The 18,392-nt window shown below is 26.6% G+C and overlaps 1 protein-coding gene across 1 annotated transcript; it reads right to left on the bottom strand.

The window, feature by feature from the left end:
• Window positions 1–308: 308 nt before the first annotated feature.
• On the bottom strand, window positions 309–1,769 carry LOC107436607 (piggyBac transposable element-derived protein 3-like). The gene has a single exon (XM_016048373.2). It carries the CDS (start codon window positions 1,767–1,769, stop codon window positions 309–311), a length of 1,461 nt encoding a protein of 486 aa, XP_015903859.2.
• Between the last annotated feature and the right edge of the window lie 16,623 nt (window positions 1,770–18,392).

Below are 18,392 nucleotides of genomic sequence, written 5' to 3'. Positions count from 1 at the left end.
GCACGACTTACATTTTGACTGCTTACCAGCCTGTGTAATGAAGTGATTAACTCCATCAAAACATATGGTGGTATTTACTTGCCCATGCGGTCCAAGTCCATTAGGCACAGTTTCTTGTCGTTCGGATTTTATTAAACCCATGACTACATCTCGAAGAAATGTTAATTGTGACATTTTTCCTTTAACCTCACGATGAACCCTTCATGCTGCTACCACAGCCATGTTAAGAGTGTTGGTGAAAAAGGGCCACCACCACTTTTTACCTTTTATTTTGGGTCTACAGACCCAAAATAAAAGGTAAAAAGTACTCAAAAATCGGTCAAGAAGGCAACTATTCCAGGCTGAGGTAAATCAATCTCCCTCCTGAACTTTTGGCACCAACGTTTTGCTTGTCTTATAGGTTCCATTCCCTCAAAATTTGATGCCAGGCATACATTTTTATTGTCTTTCCATTTCACAACACTAACACTCTTTGTTGTAATGCAGACAGATGTTCCTCTTTCTTTTTTCACCAAGTCCTTGCTGTCTTGCAAAGGACAATCTTGAAGTCTGTTCTGTCGCACCGTTTCAGTTATACGGAATCCCCTTTTTCGCATTTCTTCCAGCAAAGTCAGAGAGTTGAAAAAATTGTCAACGTACACTTTATGTCTTCGGCTGTTTTCTATACATTCTATCAAATCTAAGACAACTCTTGTTCCGAGGGGTGTATTACATTCAGCTGATGCTTCTTTTCCCACATAAACCTGCAAATTATATGGATATCCTTGTGAAGAAACGAGAAACCACAATTTATAACCAAATTTTATGAATTTTCCTCGCATGTACATCTTTGCAGAATATCTCTCTGTATAAGGAATCATTTCCTCATCAATACTTAAGTATTCAGAAAATGTTCCAAATTGTTGCAATTTATTACAAAACATCTCAATAAGGCAACTCACTTTGGCCAACTTATCAGAGATATCAATTGTATCATTATTGCATAAATGAATGCACTTTTTTATCTCTCTAAATTTTTGCCTACTCATGGCATTTTGCATAAAGGGCAGATTGCAATCTTCTGCATTCCTCCAGTATAAATCCTCTTGCAACAATGAATGGTATCCGCTAAACAAAGAGATTCCTAAAAACACATCTAACGACTTTTCAGATAAGGAAAATGCATAATTATTGTTTTGCTTAGCGTATCTTAACGTTTCTTCTTTTATCAGATTCAAAATATCATAATAAAAATACATTATAAACAGTTCATACGGAGTTTTACCTGCTAATTCAGGGTTAATTTCTTCTAATAGTGGTGTTTTTTCTGATTGAATAGAATCCATTTTATCAGCTTTGTCCCAATTGTAGAATTTTCTTTTAGATTTTTTCTTGTTTTGCGTTCCAGTATCGTTTGTTATAACTGAGACTGATTTCCGCATTTTTGCGATTTTTTTAGGTTTTACTTGCTTATTTTCAATTGTAGGCAAATCATCTTCATCACTCGAAGAATAATTTTCAGGGAGAGACCTCTTCTTCTTTTTCAAAGATGTTTTTTTCCTTGAAGCATTCCGTGTTTTATTAAGTTTTACATTCAGCTCTATTTCTCCACAGACGTCTACTGGCAAAACGTCATCTAAATCATTTTCCTGAAAATCTTTCTCGTCAGTTACCTTACTTGGATCAGGTGGTAAGCACGTAATACTACATTCATTACCTGAGAATTCATCAGACTCTAATGTTTCCATATAATCCAGTGCCTGTTGTACAGTTAAAAACCAACGAGCCATTTTTAATAAGTTCCTTAGAGAAATAGAACCACACTCACCAAACGATCAGATCAAACTACTGAGGAAAAGAAAATTATCTTACATTTTGAAACATTCCATGTGATTGAATGGAAAATGGGAAGGGTCACAATGAGTAATTCAACACCTGCACTGAAAACATTTGATCTTCAATAACAAAAGAGAGGGTACTAAGTATGACAAAGAAGAATCCAGGAATATTTCCCCTTTTCTAAATGAGTTGAGGGTGGGGTTAGTCAGAAGATGCCAAGTATCCCATTTTGGGACCTCTTTAAATAAACAACTGTAAGATCGTTCGAAATCAATTTTTTAAAATTTTGTTTGTGACTTTATGAAGACAGAGCAATTGTTTTGTATATTCAATATTTTTAAATTTCTCGAATTGAAAAATTATTTTTTTCTGAAATTATTTTCATTTGAAGTAAAAAAAAAGCGATTTTGATTAAATTTAGGCAATTTCTAAACATATAATTTACATTTCGAACTTTCTGTGAAAATTTCTAATGAAACTAAAAACTTTCAACAGTCGATGAAAAAATATAAAAAATATGTACGTCAATTGCTCAGCGAGAAAAAAATTCTTAAACAAAGGTTCCCAAAATGGGAGACTTTGCGCTTAATTGGTTTTAAATGAAATTTGTTCTTCCACTACTGAATATTTTCATAGTGAACTAAAAACTAGATGGAGAAATGGCCATGCTGCAAAATCTTAATTAGTTTCTAATAAGAATTATTATTNATTGAAATAAAATTAAATAATATATGTGCTGAAAAGCAAAGTTAAAGGGGAATAGGTTAATAAAAAATTTGTTTAGGAAAACCGTAGAAAGTCACCATTCACAAATAACGCTTAATTCATATGGATCCATGACGAAAAATATGTACTACTTGTATTGCACTAATTGGTGCAGTTTTGATAAGAATTCTATAACGGGTTTTTCGTAGTTTCAGAAAATATTTTTTCAGTGGTGAAGAGATAGTTTATTTATATTTTAATGAATGAGAATTAAAAGAAATTTGTTCTTCCACTACTAAATATTTTCATAGTAAAATAAAGGCTGGATAGAGAAATGGCCATACTGCAAAATCTGTATTAATTTCTAATAAGAATTATTATTTTTTATAAATTTTGGCTTAAGTTGGCTGTCACTGATAAATATATTTTTCAGAAAACTTAAATGTTGAATGGTTATGTATTAAATACCAAATATGCTAATGTAGGTATAAAATATTATAATGATATATTTGGTGATGATCAAAACTGAACTAATATTAAGCATCGGATAATTTCGAAAGTATAGTGTTTTACGGCCCTTTAAAAGGGATATTTACCAGAGAAAATTATTTGATAGTGTTAAATTTTGACTATTATGGTTTTGCCACGAGTAATAGCACCATGCCAATCATGATAATTACATTGTATCCTTATTTTAATGGGATCTCAACAAGAAACAAGTTTTCGAAGAGCAAGTTTTACTTATTTCAATAACGTAACGGGCAACAATTAATATTAAATAAGAAAAATTAAATTGTTTTAGCTATATTAATTGAAAAACTTAGGGAAAGAAGCAGGCAAGTGGTATTTTCGGAATAAAAAAAATAAGTTGTATTTGAATTATTAAATTAAATAAAAAATAAAACCCTATTGCCTAATTTGAAATAAAAACCATGATAGCATACTAAAAATTTATGTGATTAGTTATGTTAAGATTTAAAAGAAGGCAAAAACAGTAATTAATTAATTCCCCTAAAATGTCACTTACCTGGTTCTTCCATTAAGCTCTTTAATTATTTCCGCATATGCTTTTCAGTTATGCGCATGACTTTATAGTGTTTCTCTACTCTGATTTATTGATGTCTTACTTATTTTTTATTCACCCCATGCAAAGAACGGGTATTCAGCTATTAGTTTTATAATTTTTGTTTTATTTATGCATTTTGATTGTAATGTTTATTGTATGAATTTGTTGTTTTATGAAGATTATCTCTGATTTTTAATTATCTTGGTAGAAAAATTACCTTCTTAATCACATGAACAATAATAAATTCTATATCAATCATAATAAATAGATATGGCTGATTTAAAAGACTAATATAAAGCTATATCGTTTTAGAAAAATGTACAAATGGAACTAGGAAGGATGTGATTTCTGACCACAATGCGTGCAAACAAAACTATTACTTGAGTAAGAAATAAACAAACAATATAATAAGCCTAATTATAACTCATCTACTGTACATATTACCTTTTTTCGGCATTAATTAATAGTCTAAATACCTCATAAATAAATACTAGTAAACTGAATTCTTACAAGTAAGCATTTAGTTTTCGTTTAAAACATGGTAAATAAATTCACTTTATGTGCTTGAAAGTTCTTTAATTTGTTTTCGTTTTGACGCGTGTTGTAATTATATATAGATTCCAGAGAAAATCTTTGGCACTCTTACACGAAATACTTTGAAATTGAATTAAAATGGCTTGACCGAAATTTTTTCTTGTCCAACAGAAACAAAGATAAAGCATTTTGGAAACTTCGGCCATAAATCTTAGCTAATCCATTTAAGAAAGTTACCGTAAGACACTGACATCTGGATACTGTCAGACTATTAATAATAACCGAAAGCAAATATAAAATGGATGTGTTAATGACACTGAGATACTTACCACCGTATCGTTATTTATAGGCATTTTAATGAGAAGAAAATTAAAAACAAATTAGGTGATGGATGGCATATGAGCGTAATTTATCATAATGATGGCAAAAAAGCTGCATGACATTTTTGAATAATGAAGAAAAATATTTTTTTTTCGATAAAAATATTGTAAAGACTGAATTATTAAATGTTTCATTACTTCTCTGCGTGTCAATCATAATTTACTTACTGAAGTGACTTTAAAAAGTATTCAGCAAGCAAGTTACTTATTTAAATGTTTATTATGACTTACTTAGTGAAGTTGTTTCACTTAATTAATTAAAAATTTACATAAGACACATCCGCTACTATTAGCTTAATGAAAATAATGTAGTTAATTTGTTTTATATTAAGTTTTGCATTAAGCATAAATTGAGGGGGTTAAATACTGTAATAATATTTATGTAAAAATTTGTGATTTTCGTTCTAATACCAATAAAGACACTCAAAAAACCTAGATTTACTCATAACATAAGTTGAAGTTACATTACATTACTATGTCACGAAAGATCAGTTTAAGGTGAAGATTTACTAGCTTTATTTTTCAGTTTAAACTTATTTTACATTTATGTCATATAGGTCTAAAATCCTAGTGTTGATGATACAGAAATTTATTCACAAACTCCAAAATAACTTTAAAGTTGAAACAAATCGTGAAAGAGTACCGTATGATATCAATTTGGCAGTTTTTTCAGCTCCTCGCACTTATAAATTCTTTTCCTCTTCCACTACAAATTCGATAAAAAAAAATCTTTGAAAGTATGACGAAATAATGAACGAAATAATTTAATTAGAATTTTTTATTAAATTTTACTTAATATGAATTTTTAAATAACTATAGAAAATGTTTTTAACATGTTGTAGATTAATAATTATGTTGCAGATTAATAATTATTTTTTTATATGAATCCTGGAAATGCAAGGACAGAAGGTCTTGAAAATGCCATGATACTTTTGATTATTCAAAAATATGATTAAAAAAAACTTAGTTTTTTACTTGAAGCTTCCACTGTAAATTATCAGTAATAACAACGATGTTTTGAAACTTTTCTTTCATATTGATTGTGTAAGTAAAAATAAGCAATATAGTAAAATTAAATTATTTGAATATTGGTTTTGGGGAAAAGCCTTATGTTTAAAAACGATTTGCAGAGAAGATAAATAAAGAACTCGAAAAAAATCTAGAAAGCATCGATGCATTCTATAGAAAAGAAATATGTACACTGCTAATCATAACAAAAATAAGATAATACATTATTGGCTAAACTTAACTCTTTTGGTTTTTAAAATAAAGAAAGCAAGTGACTGCTCTAAGTATATCATAGAGCAATATTTATTGAATAATAATAATCATAAAAATAGAGTATGATGTTTACTTTAGTTACTACAGTTTACATATTTGCCAGGAAAAACTCTTTTTCAAATATACATTTTTTTTGTCTTTTGTTGTTTATCAAAGTGTTTACTTTTTTCTGCAATTTAAATTCAATTAAATCAAATATATTGTATTTGAAAAATAAATTACACGTATTTTGTTAAAATGTTATAGTCATAATAAAAAGGTAGCATTTATAGTTGTTCAAATAAAATAAAATAAAATAAAAACTATTTATTTTAGTTTTTTTTATCATTGTTAATTTTTTGCAAGTTTATTGTGTTAACAATGAAAGCCAATATTGGGATAAAATATCGTTATATGAAACTCAAATACAAATTTTAAAAAAAAAAAATTAAGGTTAAATTTGAGGATTCTATAAAATAATTTGTATTTGATTTTTAAAATATAAATATTTTCGAAAATCTTATTAATTTTTTACTTGTATATTCCACAGTAAATTGTCAGTAATAAAAACAATACTTTGAAAGAAAATATTTTTCTCACATTAATTGTGTATGTAAAAATAGAAATGAAGTAAAATTAAATTATTTGAAAAGAGATTCTGGAAAAGAGCATTATGTTTAAGAAAGATTTGATAAAAAAATAAAGAATGCATCGTGCATGGCATGAAAAACAAATATTTATGTTTAATGTGCACGGCTAATCCTAACAAAAATAAAAGATTATATTATTGACATTTTAACCCACTGACGGTTATGCACGTAAAAAGTCGCATTTTAACCTGCAGTTTTCTCTGCATAGCAAAACCGGTTTTCCCATGTTAACTGATAGGGGAACTGTGTGTAGGGGAGAAACATTCTCCCAATTTTGCCCATTTCCTTAACCACCAGTGGGTTAAACTTATTATATTTTCTTTTTACATTATATTTTCTTTTTTATTTCCAATAGAGAAAAACAAGAGTTTTCTCATGCTTTATAAAGCTGCAATATTTACTCAATAACGTTAATAACAATAATAAAAATAGAGTATGATGTTTACTTTAGTCACAACAGCTTAAAAATATTTTTACAAAAACTTCATTTTAAATAAATATTTTTTTTATCCGTTGTTCTTTATCGTAGCGTTTATTTATTCATTTAAATCTAATAGATTGTATTTGGAAATAAAATTATACGTATTTACATACTTGTTTTTAAGTTTTGTTTCCTAGTAAAAAAATAACATTATTTTTTTTAATCAAAATAAAAATATATACATTTAAGTTTTCTAATACAAATTTTTTCAATGGTAATTTTTCGTAATTATTTTACTGTTTACTTAATTAACAAACAAAGCCAATATTGCAACAAAATATCATTATATAAAACGTTAACATAAATTATAAGAAAACGCTGTTAATTTAAAGTTAAACTTGAGGGTTTTAAAACAAAATATTTCAATTCAATTTTTAAAATCAAATTATTTTCAAAAGACTTTTCACAATAAAAAAGGTTTTTTTGTATCTTGGTCTTTTTTTATAGTTATAAATAAAAACAATTGTGGCAAAAAAGGGTTGAATATATTTTCAGGTATGTTGTGCTATATGTTACCGAAAAAACATTCCTTTGATTCTAAAAGCATCAATTCCTATCATTAAATATACATACAAATGTTCTACTTTTATTGACGTTAAGTATTTGAAGAAAAGTTTTTCTCTCTCGTTCATTCTTTGAACCAATATCAAAGTTTTGAACCGATAACTTGGAAACATAAATTTAGAAACTTTCACCCTTGGTGATTAACAAGAATTCTCATTTATTTAGGTTCTTATTCACCAAATTTATTGTTATTTACCAAATCTAGCATAACTTTTATTAAACTTAAACATTAACGATAATTTAATAAAAATTAAATTTTGATGGTTTCCATCAGATATACAATTCAGTAGAGAGTTTTTTTATGTGCCTATTGTGGCTAATATTTTTTTAAGTTTAATGCAGATGACATTTAACAGAACATGTAATTTCAGGCATACTTCAAGATCCCATTCTGCTCATAAATGATCTTCAAAAAGAGTTTCAATAATAGCTATCACATCCTCCTTTAAAAGTACACATAGTAAAAATATTTACATGAGAATATTGTAAATCAGTTATTAGAAGTCAAATATAAATGTACGGAGAATAATACAGTTTAATGTATGGAGAATAATACAGAAATGGAAAGTTTCCTCAAAAAATGTATAAAAGATTCATTATAATTCCATTTATTTGCATAAATAAAACTTTTTTTGAAAATTACTTACCATATTACATTACATTAAATATATTTGGCCTTACGAAATTCTAAAACGTTGAATCGATTAGGTTTCGTGCTTTTAGCATGAGGAACCGAAAACCGAGATAAACCGCAATATGCAAAGATTCTATCTACGTAGTAGGCGAATAATGCTTCTTGAAATAAACAAATAAACAAAAGTACACTGAAATATCTAGAAGAAAATTCAATTAGAGATACAGAAAATAAAAGAATGGAAAATGTCTGCAAAAAATGTATGAAAGATTCAGCATAATTCCGTTTATTAACATAAAATTTTTTTTTTTAAATTACTTCCCATATCACATTACATTAAATATATTTGGCTTTATAAAATTCTAAAACGTTGAATAGATTAGGCTTCGTGCTTTTAGCATGAGAAATCGAACACCGAATTAAACCGTAATATGCAAAGATTCTATCTACGTAGTAGGCGAATAATAAGTGACTACATGCTTCTTGAAATAAACAAAAGTACATTGAAATATCTAGAAGAGAATCCAATTAGAGAAATGTGCAAGGAAAAAACGTTTTTTTTTCGTATTTTTGCTAATGAAAAACTGGTATTCTGAAAAAAAAAATTACAAAATTAAAAATAAATTCTTTTTTTCCTCATTTTCTTACAGTCTGTTTACGATACATTTAACAATTTGAAATATGACATTTATTAAACATAAACATAACATAACATTATTATTACATAATTATTAAACATAAACATAAACATTTATTAAAAAAATATTAATTATTTAAAAGCCATCCGAAATAGTAGAATGATAATAAAGTAGTGTTTGGCTCATGGTGGTTTCTTTGTATAAAATAACACTCACATTGCAGTAATGAAATTCTGTAAACTTCTTTCCGAATCTTAGACATTAAGCTCTGTCCGATTCCAGAACATTATATCGATGAGAAAACCTGCTTTTAGCACGAGGATCCGAACCCTAAATTAAGCCGTATAATTCGAAGATTCAAACTACGTGGCAGGTGACGAGAGAACGGATACTTGTTTCTTGAAATAAGCAATTGTATATTAAAATATCTAAAAGGAAATCCAATTAGGGTAATGTGCAGGGAAAAATATTTTCCGCAACTTCGTTAACGAAAAATTCGTTTCTGTGCATTTAAACAAAATCTTACATTATTTAAAAGAAATTCTTTACTTTCTCTCGGTATTTTTGCAGATTTTTTTTACCTTACCCATAGCTATTTCAGGCGATTGCTTACAATTATCAATGACTTACATAAGCCATACAAAAAAGAGAAATGATTTTAAAGTAGTGTTTGACTGATGTTGGTACTGTAAAAATAACACTCATGCACTATTCCTAAACTTTTCAGCTTCAATTAAAGAAAACTCTTAAAATGTGAATTTCAATACAAAAAAGACGCAAGAACTTTTGGCGACTGAGAAGATAAAAAGTTTGAATGGATTTATTGAATAAAAATTTTAGGAATTCATTTACTGAAAATAAACGTACATCGGTAACGTAAGTTGACATCATTGAAATGGATTAGCAGAAAGTATTAAAAAAATGCTATTGTACTGATTCTTTTTATTAAATTTATTTATTTTAATATTTAATACAATTGAAAGTTTAACGCATTTTTTAAAACATTTGTTGAAGTATACGCAACTGTCTGGAAGAAGTAATAATGGGGAAGATGCGTAAGCTCAAATATATTGTAAATTAGAATGGCAACAGCGATTATGTTTAGTTCGAATGTAAGCGCATAGATATTGTAAATTAGGAATGGCAATAGCTGTTATGTTTAGTTTTGTTTTGTGATGAAAAATTTGTAGAACGTCGATATGAAATGAACGTGAATGTTGTAAGTTAAGAGTGCACTTATATTTTCAATAAATATTGTTTTTGTTTTCTATAAAGTATTAATTATTGTTAAATTAACAGCATACGAAGCCAACAGATTAAATTATTCAAGTGCGGAAGAAGTAAGATACCAGAAGCAATTATTTTACAAACAATTTTTAATGCAATGTATAGATTTAAATGCACTTTAAATTTAAAACACTGTATAAGGTAAAATTCTAATTCAGAATTGTTGAAGCAAAATTAATTGTATAATAGAACATTTAGTTTAATTTTCTGAAATACAATAAACGAGAAATCCATTATAAGATATCAATCAATGATGTAAGTTTGTGAAAATATCTTTGAGTCTTGATTACAAAAGTAACTTACAACTTAAACTAGGATTAGAATGTAGTGAAAAATAACTTACTTAAACTAGGAATATTATTAATTGATACATATAAATACTTTATTGAAAAAGAAAATTCAACACATTTATTTTTCAAAAATGTGTTCTAATTTACGTTTTATATAAAACGATGCAACAAGAAATATTTCATGCAATGTATCGAATAATATGTAGTTTAAAAACTATAGTTACTTATTAGGAAATGTTCTATTCTAAAACTATTGTAGCAAAAATTGTTGCATAATAGAATATTTAGTTTCTTTTTATGAAATTCAATCATTGAGAAAGCCATTAAAGGATATCAATCTATCATGTAAGCTTACAAGAATATCTTTGATACTTTATTACAACAATAGCTTACAACCTAAACTGGGATTAGAATATAGTAAAAAAAAATTACTACAACTGTGAATATTATTATTTGATACAAGTAAACATTTTATCGAAATTTAAAATTCAACAAATTTTTTTTCAAAAACTTACTCTATTTTATGTAAAAAGATGCAATGGCAATGTATAGAATCAAATGTACTTTAAAAAATAAAGCAATATATAAGGTAATATTCTAATTTAAAAATATCGTAGCAAAAATTATTGCATAATAGAATATTTATCTTAATTTTCTGAAATTCAGTCATTGAAGACACCACTTATTTTAGTTTATTATGAACTCAAACTAATACGATGCATATTTAATTTAAAATTTTGAGATATCTGCTTTAACATGAATACCATTAAAAAGATATCAATCAAGTTTCTAAGATATTTTCATAAGCTGACTGCTCTCGACTCAAGCAGGGACGTGATTGAACTTTTCACCTTTAAAAAAGTTTCTTATCGATCAATTCTGTCAAAAGTAAATCATTTGACAAGAGCTTTTCGATTCTATGAGATTTTAGAAAATTTTATTCTATATTATGAAACTAGTATTTTATACTTAGTAATTTCAAAGAGTAATAAGTGTAATATATATTTCAGTAAATTAAAGTTTGAAATATTATAGAATTTATATTTAAATTGTCATAAAAACTGTTGTTTTTATCAATCTTATTAAGGAATTCCTAAATAAGAGAAAGAAACTAATCGAAATCTAAAATATGAAAAAAGTGAATAGTTTGAACAAGAGCTTTTCAATTTTGGAAGATATTATAAAATTTTGAAGTATATTATTTTATAGCGCGTAATCTATATGAGTTATAAGTAAAACAGGTATTTAGTGAAGAATTTAAACTTGAACATATTGTGGAATTTTTAGTTAAACGATCATATGAACTCTTATTGTTTCTATAAATGTTATAATTCCAAATTCAAAAAAAGAAATTTTTTTAAAAATTAAATGTAAAGAAATAAATCATTTCACAAGAGTTTTTTGAATCAATAAGATTTTAGAAAGTTTAAAAAACTATTATTTTCTACCATTTAATCTATATAAATTATAAGTGTAATAGGTATTTCATAAAGAATTTAAATTTTAAAATAGTATATCTTTTATAGTTAAAATATCACATGAATTATTTTAATGCTAATAAGCTACTCTTAATACAAGGAAAATTTATTTAAAATTGAAATTTAAAAAGAAGTTAATCATTTGACAAGAGCTTTTCGATTCTATGAGATTTTAAAATATTTTTATCTATAGTATAAAACTAGTAATTTATATCCCGTAATCCAAATGAGTTATAAGTGAAATAGGTACTTCAGGAAGAATTTAAACTTCAAAATATAATACTTTTATAGTTAAAATATCATATGAATTTTGGTTTTTATAAATGTAATAAAAGCATTCCAAAATAAAGGAAAAATTTATTGTAAACTGAAAAAATGAAATGTGGAAATACCTCATAATATAACCATAAGTATGAAATTATAAAAATAAATTAAGGAAATACCTAAAAAAACTGAGTAATTTGGATTCAAAAAGATATATTTATATGAAAAAAAAACCTGATAAGAACAAGTGAATTGTAAAATGGCGAACTTCTTTTTTTTACTTACTATAAGAGGTGGAATTGCTTACTGAAATTTTATGTAAAAACTGAACAATGCTAGAACAAATTTTGAGTTGTTATTTTATTTTGTTAATAATAACGTAAAGGTAAAGAAAAAAAAATAATAATGAAATATTTTGGCAAATGTATATATTTCTTTTTATATTTATAATATATTTCATTTTTTTCTCTATTTTTGTAATGATATCGTCAAGGGAAGAATAATAATAATGGGAATTTAATATCGTTATTTTGTTTTTGTAAAATTAATTAATACTCTGTGCTTCAACTTCAGGCAATAGTGACTAGCTACATAAGCTTTGAGTTCAAGACAAAATTGGACAAAGACTTCTATGCTACGTCCTACTCATCAACAGAATAACATGAAAAAAAATTTTTTTTTCATGCATGAAAACCACTAACTGAAGGTTTTTTAGAATGCCAGGAATAATTCTCGGAAATCTAGAAATAATTAAGATATTATATTTAAGAATATAGAGGAAATTATAGAACTATAGAAGTTTTTTTATATAAAAAAGTTTTTTTTTTAAAAAATAGTATATTTTTATTTTTTAAGAGTATGTACCTAAATAATATTTTCGATCTGTGCAATGTCTCGCAAGATTAAAAAAATTTCTCAAACCATTTAATCAAATTTAGATTGAAACACTAAATGATTGTTCATATATCCAATGCATTAATACCATTATACAGTAACAATAAGTACTGTCTAAAGTACAGTTTAAATTAAAATCTTGAAAACTTTATTTTTTATTTCGCTTCTAATGACTCAAATCTTTATGGATTTTATATCGAAAATACTATTAAAATAAGTGGATTAGAAAATGACAAAAGTATTTATTTATTTATTAAAATAAGTAATAAACCTAATAAACATTTTCTATGTTTTGGAACATCAATTAAGATGCCTTTGCATAGGAATTTTTCATTAAAAAAATCATTTATTTTTTTTTCAATTGCCATACCTCTGAAAACAAAAAAGCTTAAAAAAATGACCCAGAAATCAAATTATTACTTGTTCAAACTGAAGTAATAAATATCTTAAAGAAATAATTTTAATGTAGCAAAAATATTTTTCATTTAGGAATATTCTCCCTAGATAAAATTATTGTTAAAAAATTTGAAGTATTTTCTTAAACTTGTAATTAAAGCTTAGAAATTCACTCTCATTCTTTAACCTATGAAAAGAAGAAGGAATTAAAACTTATTTTGAAAGAGGAGACGAAAAATATTTTATTTTTCTTATTAAAATAGTTAGCCATTGTTTTTGGAAAGTTTTTCGAGAAAAAATAATAATGCGAAGCATCCTCAGCATTTTAATAGCTGTCATCTGCACGGAAATTTATATCCTTTTATGTTTTGTTTTTATAAATAAAAATTCGGAAGCGAAACAAATCGACCAACTCTATAATTTTTAATTACATTTTAACACTTTAAATCTTGTAACTTTTAACCTTAAAATACACTTGCAAATTAATTATCGTATATGTTTTTAATCTAATTAAAGTTATTTTGTATTTGTTTGTTCTGATATATTTTCCAAAAATCATTTGTTGGTTTAGTGTCTTGCAGTCACGTCTGTGTGGTTGCTTTCAGTTAGATCACGTAATTTCCAAATAATTCTGCATTGTTAATTTGTTCCTTATTGTTGAATTTATAAGGAATGTTATTTTATAATCTGGCAGTCATGACAATTAGGTTGCTTTCAGTTAGAACTAGAAATTAGCAAATAGTACATAACTGTTTATTTATTCCATTTTTTTTCTAAATTTACAACAAATTTTGGTTAAATGTCTGGCAGTGTCACGCCACGTAATGTTTAATCAGTGAGGTTGTGTCCAGTTTGATCCCGTAATTGCCAATTAATATTTTACTGATTATTTAATCATTTTTGTTAAACTTATAAGAAATGTTGGTTTAATATCTATCAGTCACGTGAGTGAGATCACTTTCAGTTAGATCTCGTAATTGCGAAAAAGGACATTGCTGGCTCTCACATATGGCTTTAATATCAATCAGTCAATAACTTCATCATTGGTGGCTTTAATCTCAATCAGTCAATAACTTTATTATTGGTGGCTTAATATCTATCAGTCACGTGAGTGAGGTTGCTTCCAGTTAGAACTCGTAAATGACATATAATTGGTTATTGATTCTTTATTTTTAAGTTTATAATAAATATGTGTTTAATACCTGGCTGTCACGTCAGTGAGCTTTCTTTCAGTTTAATCTCGTAATTTCCAAATAATACTGTGTTGGTTATTTATTCCTAACTGCTAAATTTATAATAAATGTTGGTTTAATATCTGGGCAGTCATGTCACTAAGATTCCTTAAAGTTAAATCTCGAAATTGTTAAATAATATTGTATTGGTTAGTTATCCCTTATTTTAAGATTTATTATAAATGTTGGTTTAATATCTGGCAGTCACCATAGTCTAGTTGTTTTCAGTTAGATATCGTAATTGCCAAATAGTGCATTATTTGTTTTCGATTTCTTATTTTTAAATTAATAAGAAATATTGGTACTGTTTAGTGAATATTGTGAAGTTTTTTAATGAAATTAAATAATTTATGTGATTTAAATAAATTACATTGCATCCTAAATACCGATAATTTACGATTGTATTAAGTGCGATGACTGAGTAGTTAAGATACAAAACTGTTAGAGTTAGAAACGGAGGTTCCATCCTCAGAGATGATCTTAAGCCAACAATGGGTACTAGCTGGTCTGGAAAGTAAAAGTGGCTTATGCACAATGTTGACCAAATCATCACATGTATGTAGCTGGTCTTGAAATTGTGGAGCTTAAATTCTCATTATCACCTGTCCCTGAATAGGCTGTTGAGATATGGCTATAGTTATTTAACAATTAAACAATATCGTCTCTTATATGTATATATTTAAGTAAAAAACTTATAATAGTTCTTAGTCTGGGTAAAAATGATTTGTACTTGGGATTTAATACTATTTTAGAAATACAATGTGGCTACTATGTATTACAGATATGATATAACAGATTTAATGTTACGGGTGAATGGAGAAAAAACAATACTAAATGAATATTGAATCAGTGAATCAATTAAGCAGCGCATCAGTTGAATCAGCTCACAAATGAAATGGCAAGTATGCTAGTTTAGACAGAAAAAAGTAAATTAAGAGAAAAGCAAAGTTTATAGACAAATTGTAGAATTATATTTTTGTGATTTCGAAAAGTAGTGGAGGGGGACATCAGTTGATCGGAATATTAGTTTATTGACAAATTCGAAAATTGGGAAACTCCGTAAGGAATGTATTCGAACAAAAGGAGAATAATAAAAGGGAGAATTTGTGAAAGGGAAAATCAGTGATAGAAAAAATCGTTTAGAGGAAGAATTGTTTAAAAAAAAAGTCCGTTTAAAGGATAATCTGTTAAGGAAGAAATCGTGAAAGGGAGAATCCGTGAAAGAAAAAGACGGATCAGTTTAATAAAAAAAATCTATGAAAGGGAGAAACGTAAAAGGGATAATCTGTGAAAGTTATCCATAGATAGTTAAAACAAATATTAAACATTTTAATAAATTGCACCAATCCATGAAAGTTTTTGCTTCCATTTTCTGATACAGTATATTACTTTCATAAAAAAACCATAATTATTATTATTTTAAAATATAACAGAACATATAAGTGTCTTGTTAAATAAATAGCAGTTTATGATTAGGAATGTTTTTTAAATTCAGTTTTCTTTGTTTCAGAAGTCCGAATTAAAAAAACAGTATTAGATCATTAGCACTGCTTTCAAGATTTAATTTCTTCTAGAGACAAAAATACATTGTTCATAAATTAAGAATTTTCAAAACTGCAAAGAAAATTTTTGGATCTTTCATAAATTATAAAATGAATTTTCTTATAATATTTTCATTTTATTTTTTAAAAAAATTTTTGAATAAAAAAAACTAAATATTTTTTAAACAATTAAATTTTAATGTTAAAACAAGTCCTAGATAAAAAAATTTTTTAATATGTGTAGTATAGAAAGAAATTTAAATCCACCAAAATGTTATTGAATTACTTTTAATTCACGATAAGATAATATACCAATGAAGCTAATAAAAATTTTAAATAAATGCAGGTAGAAGTTTAGAATGAGTGAAAAAGAAGTATAGAATATGTTCAAACTCGAAATTTTTATTATTTCCACTTTAGCCGACATTTACTGCAATTTAGTACTTTTATTTGAATTTATTCTTTAATTCCAGATTTAAATTGTCTCTCATTTTGTGACACCTCACTATTTTTTAAAATCATTTACCTACTAAGAAATAATTATTTTATTCCTTAAGTTATACGAAGTGTAAATATATCAGGAATCATCAATTTTTAAGCGAAGTAAAAGCCCAATTACAATATTCCGTTTGCTTACATTGACGCGATGGTGGCAATGTGGTCTACATTCGGTGCCGGTTATCTTTACTTCTCAGACAAGCTTATACTGATAGATCTTAAATATGGGAAGACTTCAATTCTTACGCCTTCATTCTTAATGACAGTGCGAAGTTTTTCCCATTGTGTCCTCAGCACTTAAATTTATTAATATTAAGAAAGACCGCATTATTATTAAACCAAAATCTAAGTTCTAAAGAATTGTCTTTCAATTATTCTTTGAATTTTAAATATATTTGACTTTCTTCTGAATTAAATAAACAGAAAAACAATAAAAAATACACTTAAAAAAATATACCATCATGAAAATAGAACGAATACATACATTTCGTAAATCAAATTTTCGCTATAGATATCGGGTTTATATTATTCTTTGAATTTTAACCAGAGAACTTTATTGGTTAAACATAAAAATCAACAGTTAAATATAGTTCAACAGTAAAATAAATTCCTACATCGGTTTTCAAACAACAAGACCGTCAACTGTGCTCAATAGATTCAATATTTAAAGTATTTTAGACTAACTTCTGATTTGAATAAACACCAGAACTACATAAAATACATTTACAAATAAATATCATCATAAAAAAAGAATGAATACATACAATTCGTAAATCAAATTCTCTCTACGGATACCGGGTTTATATTTTATGTATGATATTTTCAGTATTATATATGTTATTGCTCAAAAATAAGTTCCCCAGCTTCTTTCAATTTCAATACTACGGTGAAATGATATTTGTTTAAAGAACTGCCCTGTATTGATCAGAGTTGAGTATAGTCGACTCACCACCTAATTAAGGGAAATGATATAAAAAAATAAAAAGGATATGTATGTGCATGTCTAGGGAATCTATTATAGAAGCTGAATATTTACGAAAAGAAAGACCTTGAGCCTGTGAAACTCAAACATTGCCTCAGGTTTATTTCCTCCATCGGTTTACTTAGTTGGAGCACAAATTGGTTCATTTAAAATAAAAAAAATGTAATTTAAAAAAATTCAGAAAGGAAAATTTACAAACACCACAACTAGTATTGTATTTGCTTAATCCTAATTGTTGTTAAGGGCTGATACATTTACTAAAAGCGAACAGTCTTTATTTTTCTTTAAAGTAAAGGTACACAAAATCCTATTATTAATTGCTAAGAAAAACTTTTTCTTCCTTAAAATTATTGTTGAGTTAGTGTAAATTGTATAAAGTAAGATTTCAAAGGTAAAAATGGTGTAATCTGTACACGATAAAATTGTGGTGTAATGCCTGTGCGATTTGATGTTGAACAGCTCAAAAAATTTTATGAATGTAAACTTTTTTTCCAAGTTAAAGCCTAATCTAGCTTTTATGTATAAATTAAAAGGTATATGAAAGCTTAAAATACCAAAAATTATTATATTGGTATAAATTATATTAGAAGGTGCAGAATATTGTAGAAGGTGTATAATATTGGTGTAAATTATATTTACACCAAGATTATGCACTTTCTCACCATGCAATAAACATCCCCACTTTCGAAAACTCCAGTGTTGGCATTTTTTGATATCGTCTGTAATTATTTATAATCAGTAACAAGTTCGCAAGTGTTTGTGGAGGCCTTCAGTGTTAATTTTCAGCTACTGAAATGAAA

The sequence above is a fragment of the Parasteatoda tepidariorum genome, chromosome 5 (genome assembly GCF_043381705.1).
Source record: "Parasteatoda tepidariorum isolate YZ-2023 chromosome 5, CAS_Ptep_4.0, whole genome shotgun sequence".
NCBI classification, from domain to species: domain Eukaryota; kingdom Metazoa; phylum Arthropoda; class Arachnida; order Araneae; family Theridiidae; genus Parasteatoda; species Parasteatoda tepidariorum.
The sequence above is the reverse complement of the archived record's forward strand: the minus strand, read 5'-3'. Positions and strand labels throughout refer to the sequence as shown.